Below are 10,000 nucleotides of genomic sequence, written 5' to 3'. Positions count from 1 at the left end.
GACAAAACCTTTTGAGAGTTTGTAGTTATTATGTCACTTGATAGCCTAAAACTTCTAAAAATTATATTATTTAGGACAATCAAAGAAATACCCACCCCCCTTTCCCGAAAAAAACCAAACCAGAGAAAAAGCGAAAAAGCGATTTTTTCTTGGGACAAGAAACTTGAAAAATTAGTTTAGATACCCCTGATAACCCTAAAGCTGTTTTCTGTGATGAAACTAATCTTAGAAAACGTAGAAAACGACATATACCCATTTTTGAGAGATAAACTATAAAATTTGCGATTTGCATATATAACGGCGATGCTTTTGCTGAAGTTGTTGCTCTTTTTTTTGTTATTACGTGCTTATTTACTGTTCTATTTTGATAATACGTTATGTGCATGTTCCAGGTAGATATACCACCATTCTGTCAGACCGAATTTCTATTCAAGACTGTAGTTTTCTCACCGACCACCAGTGTCCCTTGTACAAGAGACACTGAATTTCACATTTTTTTTTTCCATAAAATAATTTATTTTCCCTGTAGGATGATAAAACTCACAGAGAATATGCGTTATTATAGTGCTAATAATGCCTGACAATTTCATTAGCCTGTCTTGATTAGTGTATTGTTGGCCTTTAAATGCTTTCAAATGGACATACATACCCTGAAAAACGAAAAAAATCAAAATTATCATGACAAAAACTCGTCCCCCTCCCGGAGCGCAACACGACATAAACCCACCTCTACAAAAGCTACAAGGTACCCAGTTCTCTGTAGAGGGATGATCCCGTGAAGTCACAGCAACAGGCGAACAATATGGTGTTTTTCGTTCAACCACAAGAGGAACTTAATTTTTTTGGATATAGTCTGTGGCCGCGCGGCGCTAGCGGGTGTACAATTTTGACGCGTCTACAATTTTGACGCGTCTTGTATATATATATATATATATATATATATATATATATATATAGATATATATATATATATATATATATATATATATATATATAAATACCTGAAAAAATATTTTAATTTTTTTAGTTATTGACCTATTGGATTTTCTTGTTCACTTCGTATTACAATTACTTACCACAAGAGGAGGAACTTCTTTTTTTGGATATAATCTGCGGACACGCGGCGCTGGCGGCGGGTGTACAATTTTGATGCGTCTTGTCTAGTATATATATATATATATATATATATATATATATATATATATATATATATATATATATATATACTATATACCTAGAAAAAATATATTTTTTTGAGTTATTGACCTATTGGATTTTCTTGTTCACTTTGTATTACAATTACTTACTACGTCCATAGTACATAGTAATCTAATTTCATCTATTTTTTTTTTATCTTTTTTAGGTCTGATTAAAATTGAAATAAGTTCAGTTATATCAAGATGCTTTCGAAAATCAATAAGAAACTATTGCCATTTAAAGCCTACTTCTTCTTTAAATCTGGAGGTAAGTTGAATTTATCGAAATGTGACTTCTTTGTAATTTGTGAAATATTGAAGATATGTTGTGTATAAATAGAGCCTTCGTTCTTGCTTCACTTATCGCCAATTTGCACAAAATTTTTAGAAGAAACAAAGAAGTTCCGTAAAATGAATAGTAGCTTATTATATGTAATGTTTATCCATTACTCCCAATATTAATGGAAGGGAAGTGTAAATGTTAAATGCGGATAGAGAGAAAAGTGTAGAAGCTTTTCAGATGATATGCTAAATTTCTGCATTGTCAATGGAATGCGAATTATAAAGGATTAAAATATAAAAATAACATAAAGTAAAATTGTCAATTAAAGCTGAATGGCTGATGCCAGTAATAGGAGATAGTTCGGTCACGTACAGAAAATGAAAGACTTGGGTTTACTAAATGTTCATGAAATAGAAACTTGGGATAAGGGAGGAGAGGTGGGCCTTGAAAGAGGTGTTGGAGTATAAGGGATCTTCGTAACTAAGGAGTACAAAGGGGCTGTGTAAGATAATGGTCTACTTTAGGTATGGTTGTCAAGGCTGCGTTCCTTGCCCTTCTACTCTCTCTCTCTCTCTGTATATATATATATATATATATATATATATATATATATATATATATATATATATATATATTATATATATATATATATATATATATATATTATATATATATAATATCTATATATATAAATATATGTATATAATACACACACACACACACACACACACACACACACACACACACACACACACACACATATATATATATATATATATATATATATATATATATATATATATATATACTATATATACAGAGAAAGAGACAGAGAGAGAGAGAGAGAGAGAGAGAGTAGAAGGGCAAGGAACGCAGCCTTGACAACCATACCTAAAGTAGACTATTATCTTACACAACCCCTTTGTACTCCTTAGTTACGAAGATCCCTTATACTCCAACATGTATGTGAGTAGAGAATTAATTAATGGATACTTATCGTTGCTAATGCTTTGGCAGGATTGGCGTTCATGCCATTATTTTCAGTAATAGCTCGCCAGAGGGGAATGCCTGAAGAAGGAGTTGGAATAATATGGACTTTAACGCCGATAACAAGCGCCGCATGCAGTATTTTGAATGGAACTATGGCAGACAAATTCAAGATTCATCGGTCACTGATGCAAATCAACACTGTTATTATGGCTATTTTTATGACTGCATTCTTTTTCCTCCCAAAATTTTCCTCTGAACATGAAATCACGATAAAAGGCTCTCTATCAAAACAGTGCACAGTGACGGTAACCACTATATTTTCTGTGATGATCATAAAAGTGATTTCAGTGTTAATGAAAATATAGCATCGTGTACTGCGGAGAATTTTTTCAATACTTCAAGAGGATTGGAACAGTGTTCAATGAAGTGTCAAGTATTTTCCTCTCGTCTATATGAACTATCTCATACTCCTCAGTCTGGGATTATTAGAATTCCATTAAAATTTTTCTGCAACAGAGGAAAATGCTCTCATGTAGAAGACATTTCATTTTCTATATTAGCAAATACGTCATGTGACTCTACATATGATATAACTTGTAATCATTCGTGCCTAAACGATGAGCAATCTAAAGAAATGTCTCTTGAGCACCTATTACAGACCAGTGCATTTTGGTTAACCTTTTTCTCTCTCATAATTAGTCAAGGCTCCTTTGTCGCCAGCTCTTCTTTGATTGACACCTTATGCCATGTCGCCTTGGGGGAAGAGAATCATAAATTTGGTCAACAAAGACTCTTTGGCGCGATGGGCCTTGGGTTAATGGCTTTAATTGGCGGATCATTAGTGAACTACTTTTCAAAGGGTAAGATGGAGCCTGACTACACAGTAGCCATAGTGATTACTGTAAGTTTTCTATCCATAAGCATACTCACCACAAAGTGGGTAAACGTTACAGTTCCTGGAAAACAAGGTGGATCTTCTTCCATCGGAGATGTTATGTGTTCGATAAATTTTTGGTTGTTAGCGGTAAGGTTTGCATTTATCTTAAGTGAACGTCATGAATAATTGATTATTCTTAATTAAAGACATTACTTTTCTGGATTTGTTATTGTATCTGAAAGCGTAAAATTCTTATACATATCGCTAATTAAACATATTATTTTGATGTTCATGCAATGGGCTTGTCCTTTCAGTTACGTTCATGTTTATATATTGTAATACCGATTTTCAAATAAGGGATAAATACTTTTGAATAATAGATTAAATATTTATATTTTGTGAATGTACTGGACAAATTGTCATATTATGAATACCTTTTACCATATTAGGGAACAGTGGCTGTTACAGGACTGACGTACGGTACTGTTTGGCCATTTGAGTTTATCTACTTAAACGAAGTAGCCAAAAATTGGGATCCAACATTTGATGACAGCAAACTACTTCAGGGGTTGTCTCTCTTCGTTGATTGTTTCATTGGAGAAGTCCTATTCTTCTTCTTCTCAGGTGAGCAATGCTTCAATAAGCACTTAAGAAACCAAATTGGAGGACAAATGCATTTAAGAAACCCACATATAGTTTCAGAGAGTCGTTCTCCCTTTTCAGTGTCTCCACAATGAAGGCGGAGCACGACGCTCAGAAACTTAATGCAGATTTCTTAAATATATTTGTTCTCCCGTACAGTTGTTTTTTTTTACGTTTCAAAGTTCGGCACTGAGTTATCTTAAATAAACGCTAAGTATAATAAAAGATGGCTTGCTTTCTTTTGTGTCTGTATAATATTATTATTATTGTTAGGCAGTAGATGAAACCCTATTCAACGGAAGAAGCCCACAGGTGCAATTGACTTGAATCAAGCTTCCAAAGAGTATGGTGTTCATTAGGAAGAGGAATCTCTCTACGTATGATTACAATATAAAACTTCAAGTTATTGGATTAATCAGATTAAAAAACAATTTATTTTCACATAGAACATTTTGCTACATCCATAAATCCTAAAATAACTGCAATTGCATTTTCACCTTTTAGCCCACATTATCAAGAGGATGACAACCGTACACACTTTTTCACTGACACTGGCAGCAACAGCGATGAGAATTTTGTTATACTCTTTTGCAACGAACCCATGGCTGTTTTTGCCAATACACCTGCTTCATGGGCCGTCTTTTGCCGTTTTCTTTGCCAATATGATAACATCAGCTGGCAAAATGGCTCCTAAAGGAGCCCAGGCTACATTGCAAAGTACTGTCAATGCGTTTTTTACGATTGGTAAGTAGCAAAGTATGTATATACGAGTATATTTATACACACACACACACACACACACACACACGCATATATATATATATATATATATATATATATATATATATATATATGCGTGTGTGTGTGTGTGTGTGTGTGTGTGTGTGTGTATGAGTACTTATTTATGTGTATACAGGGTGTAACAAGAGTTTATGCAAATATTTGGGAGATGAAAGATACTGAAAACTTGAGCAGAAATTGTTCTATAAACATAAGCATTATAACGCTTCGTTTGTTATTTACGCGATGGAGGATGACAGCTAGCTTTCTTAAAGGTAGCGAGAGGTCGGAGTAGCATGGTATGTTGGGGGGCCGGAGGTGGTTACCGAATTGAAGGAAGACGGAACGATTAGGTTGAAGTGGCTAATGTGTCTCCCAATCGAATGCATGATTTAGATTTCGATGAAAAAATGTATGCTCATTGATTCCCTTTCCCTCCCTATCTGTGGTATTCACTGGACACTGAGAAAAAGGAAAAGAAAAATAAAAGAAAGCCCAATTGAATCTCCCCTCCATCAAGGGTACGTTTGCTTATTCATTACACCTATCAAAGATTTCAGATGTATTTTCCAAAATTTCTCCCTCCCCCATCTAAAGTGTTCATCAGAACCAGCCTTAGGGGCAGACTTAGTCATGATTCCTGGTTCAATAATTCCGTGTTAAGGTGGCAGGATAGAGCGGACTAGAATTCAACGTTTACAAATGAATGTTGCGTAGCAAATTTTGCACTTCATACTTGATCCGTAAAGTCATATGTTACAGCTGTTACCTAATCGTTGAAATTAGATTTCTTAGAAGAAAGAGAATTAAATTGCCTCACCGCCACCCCTCCCCCCATTCCAGACTACTACGACCTTTCACTACCAAGCTCGACCACGTGAAAGCAGCACTAATGATAGCCCTTATTTTAAAATGCGCATGATTATAGAACATTTTATGCTCAAAATTACTTTTTCTTTTATTCCCTAAAATATTTGCATAAACTCGTGTATACTAGCAGCGATATTCTTTTGCATCTAAATCAAGTAAATACCAAGTATTCAGTCTTTCGTCCACTGGGTTGCCTTCTTTCAATAAGACTCGTGATCTAATTCGTTTTGTTAAAGTAATTAAATTTGTCCTCAACTTTTCTAGCGGAATTCTTGGATCCTGATTTTTACTAAAATTACTGCTTCCTTCATTGTCGTTCGATATTCAGTTAATAAGTCAAAGTTTTAATAACATATATTTTGGAAACATTCTCTATGTTTTTCTGCTGTGATATTTATATACCTATTCAATTTCACGAAATATCTTCTTTTACATTATATTTCTGTAGTTGTCAGGCGACTTGTATTGGGATCATCACCAAATTTAGCTACGTAAATTTGAAAGTTATTGCTCATCACAGGCAATATCTATTCGTCCTTCTGTTTATTTGACCATGTAAGTGTACCTTTTTTTTTTGTCTTGACCAACTTTCATAGTATGTTCTTCCTCCTATGGCGCTTTAACTATGTACTGCCACCGGGTTTATCTCTAATGCCCCCTTTTTTATTCAGCTGAATAATTGTTTTTCAGAATTCATTGAACACTCTCCCTGCTGACGGGGGTCTTATTTTTATTTGCTCGTGTCTATATAAGTGATGTCGAAGTGTACTCGATAAAAATCTTGCTCTACAACCTTCTTGGACAATGATAATCGTGAAAGATATGCAACATCTGCATTGCTTTGGCATTTTTCTACGCAATTTTCAGACACTTAAGTATTTTTCTTAAGTTATTATATATTACCTTTTCGGTTTATTAATGAAATATTTCCATCTGTTCCATTAGCATTCATCATATTTAACATTTTCCTGTAAATGTTCCATTTTTTGTTAATCACTAGTAAATTTATCGGAATATGACTTGTTTGTAACAATTTCCGTCCATCTAAGTTGAAACAAAGTTGTTCTGGATTTTTTAAATATAGATGATAGTTTTCAAGCTGAGATGTTGAAGAGTAAAATTTATTTACCACAAAATGTTACTGGCGTATAAATGCTGATACCCTCCATATTTATAAAGCCATAAACAAATATTGATGATAATATTGAGAACAAAAGTGTGGGGAGTACAAAGATTTCTTTTTTCTCGCTATTTTTGTCAACGCCTATCTATACCTTTATAGATATAGAGGCTATCAGTCGTCATGTACTAGTAAGATTATATTAACAAATAATTTATTTGTAAAATCAATTAGGAAGGTCTCTTGGTGCCTTAGTTGGTGGCATATCGATGCGAAACCTTGGTGGATCAAGAACGTATTTCATTCTGGGAATATTCGTCACTTGTTACACGGTTTTTTATACTGTTCTCACTTGCTTCGTCTTAAAGAAGAAATCTCATCATACAGCAGGTAAGACTATAACTCGGAAAAGGAGGTAGTTTACTTTTCATATATAGCATATTTGGCTTTTATACATTGCATAAGAAGTAACCAAACTCCTAGATTTTGACAATTGAAAATATCAGATTTTATTCATAATTGCACTTTAATAATGGTTCCTTTTTATATGTCATACATTATTATTATTATTATTATTATTATTATTATTATTATTATTATTATTATTATTATTATTATTATTATTATTATTATTATTATTATTATTATTATTATTATTATTATTATTATGTTAAAAAGAATGGCAGAGTTAAGCGATTTGACTTTACAAATAGCTTTTTCTATTTCTATTATAATTCGCTTCTCAGGCTCAGCGATGATAAAAGATCGATTTCAGGATTTTTATAATTTTTTGAAATTCCCAATATGAATATTGGCCAGTTACTCAGAAACCTCACTGAGCCTGAGAAGCGAATTGTAAGAAAAAAAAAAAAAACAATGTATATACTCAACTCGCTTAACAGCATTTGCCTAAAAGTGGGTCTTCTACCAAAATATTATTATTATTATTATTATTATTATTATTATTATCATTATTATTATTATTATTATTATTATTATTATTATTATTATTATTTTCTGAAAGAGAATGGCGGCATTAGTGGAAATGATTTTATTTAAGGTCTTTTTAATTCTTCTTATGATCTTTTCATCAAGGGTGAAACTTGCTAATAACTGGCCGATGTACATTCTCTGAATAAGGTAGGTAATGACTAGGTCTCTCCCTTTTGATGTGTAGGGCCTCCAGGAGACGAAGACGGCGGTGGTCTGCTGCCTTATTAATAATTCCGATATTAGGAATTATATCCTTTTGTGTTATTCTCATATTGTTGGTGTTCTTGGCATGATTATGGATGGCGCCTTCCCAAACGTGGGCAGGAAATCCTCTTGGGAAATCTCATCGTGGCCATACCGATGTAAGCTCCGGTACTCTCGGAATGGGCATTTTTGTAGGTCGTGTTAGTTCTCTTTATGGGTCCTGCTCGGAGGGGGCTGGGTTGTTTTCTATGATCAGGCTACTGGTCTTTTTGCTTTTGTAGTAAAGTACAGATTTAACCTTTTTTCCAGTCTCCGTAGGGCAGACGTTTCTTTCTATGATGTTACGAAGGGCGCGTTCGTCCTCTTTATACTTCCTGTGGAACACTCCCTTGTAAAAGAAAGTGTCGTCTTCAAGGGCAGTGGGACGAGGCTCTTGCTGGTACCATATATCAATGGTTCTACGGATGCATTTCGTGATATCTCCGTTGGAAATTAAGACCTGGGCAACATGATGTAATTCGGTGTGTGAATGTGTGTGTGTGTGTGTGTCCTTCCAAGAAGAGCAGTATGAGGAGCTCTCCTGATGAGGGCACTGACCACAGCGCGTTTGTATCTCTCTAGCACATTCCCATGTTCGTGGATTTCGAATACACTTATGTTACGAAGCGATCCTCTTGTTGCTCTACGAGGACGTCAAAGATGGGGAGGCGACGGTCAGTGCATCTTCTATGGTGAAGTTGAGGCGACTGTGATTGTAGAAAGCTTGTCGCTGGTGTTCTATTACTTCCTACGTGCTGACGTAGAAAATCCTCCACCCGAAAAATACACCTAATCCTAGTTTCCAGGGGGCCGCAATTTGGAAGTCTTCGAACTCTACGGCTATCACACGCTATTTTTAACTTCTACCCAGATGTGATAAAATTAACTTTATAAAAAAACCACTACCTTCCTTATCCAGACTATGTACATCGGCCAGTTATTAGCAAATATATCAGCCCTGATGAAAGGCAGATAATAAGCATAATTGAATAGACAGTGTATAAAATCAATTCCACTGACGCTGCCATTGCCTTAAACAAATAATGCTTGAAAGAGGGTCTCTTCCTTTCATATATTGTAATTATTATTATTATTATTATTATTATTATTATTATTATTATTATTATTATTATTATTATTATTATTATTATTATTATTATTATTATGAAAACGTATTAATCATATAAGCCACTGAAATTATGAAGCAAATACACATGGTGAAAAGTGTAAAATATTCATTAAGGTACAAAGCACTACGTGTTCTTAAATATAAATTTTACACTTACTTCCTTCACAGAAGATTTATTTTATCCTCATTATTTTGATTATCTAAAACAGGAGATAATCTGGGTGACTATGAAAATGCAAATCAAGGACGTATAGAAAATTCGAAGGATGTTGATGAAGGCAATGGAAATGGAGAGCCGATTTCCGGAAGCGTATGTCAACTGGATGTAATGTCATAAAGTTCTGAAATGCTGATTTTGTTAGCGTTCGCCTGACGTTCCTGAAATTGCTCTCAGTGACCTTTGAGAGTCGCTGTAGTTGTTTCTGTGGAGACCGTCAGTGATTAATATACATGGTATTATGGTTTTTATTCTGTTCAAAACGAATACCAATAAGGTTAAAAAAAAATCATTGTTTCTGACCCACTTTCAAATAACATCTCTACATGTTGAAGCAATACGAAACTCTAAACAGTCACTGATATACCAAGCGATGATTATTTTAGTTATCGTAACTCATCGATTTTATACCAGAGGAAAAACGCTCCTGCTAAATTCTTTAACATTACATTAGTATTATGATGAAGTTCTTCGATATCGAATACGCTGTGACAGATTTATATTCCTAAGGTGCTTTCTGTTACGCCGGTAATTACTGTTGCACTATATAAGTTTTAAGCACTTAAATCACAAAGTTATTCTAGCTTATTTTTCATTGTTTTCTTGAAACGTGTTAGGATCATGTTAGGCTTAGTTCTGTAAGTTATCTTTTTAGACAGT

General features: G+C 34.0%; 1 protein-coding gene across 1 annotated transcript in view; it reads left to right on the top strand.

Moving 5' to 3' along the window:
• LOC135216023 (uncharacterized) overlaps positions 1-10,000 on the top strand; it is a 61,335-nt gene that overhangs the window by 51,249 nt on the left and 86 nt on the right. The window contains exons 2-6 of the mRNA XM_064250960.1: positions 1,364-1,464; positions 3,796-3,970; positions 4,493-4,732; positions 6,993-7,148; positions 9,333-10,000. The exon at positions 9,333-10,000 is cut by the window's right edge and continues 86 nt beyond it. Coding sequence (XP_064107030.1) covers positions 4,510-4,732; positions 6,993-7,148; positions 9,333-9,460 — 507 coding nt within the window. The 5' untranslated portion in view covers positions 1,364-1,464; positions 3,796-3,970; positions 4,493-4,509 and the 3' untranslated portion in view covers positions 9,461-10,000. The remainder of the gene's footprint in view (positions 1-1,363; positions 1,465-3,795; positions 3,971-4,492; positions 4,733-6,992; positions 7,149-9,332) is intronic.

The sequence above is a fragment of the Macrobrachium nipponense genome, chromosome 6 (assembly GCF_015104395.2).
Source record: "Macrobrachium nipponense isolate FS-2020 chromosome 6, ASM1510439v2, whole genome shotgun sequence".
Lineage (NCBI taxonomy): Eukaryota > Metazoa > Arthropoda > Malacostraca > Decapoda > Palaemonidae > Macrobrachium > Macrobrachium nipponense.
The sequence above is the reverse complement of the archived record's forward strand: the minus strand, read 5'-3'. Positions and strand labels throughout refer to the sequence as shown.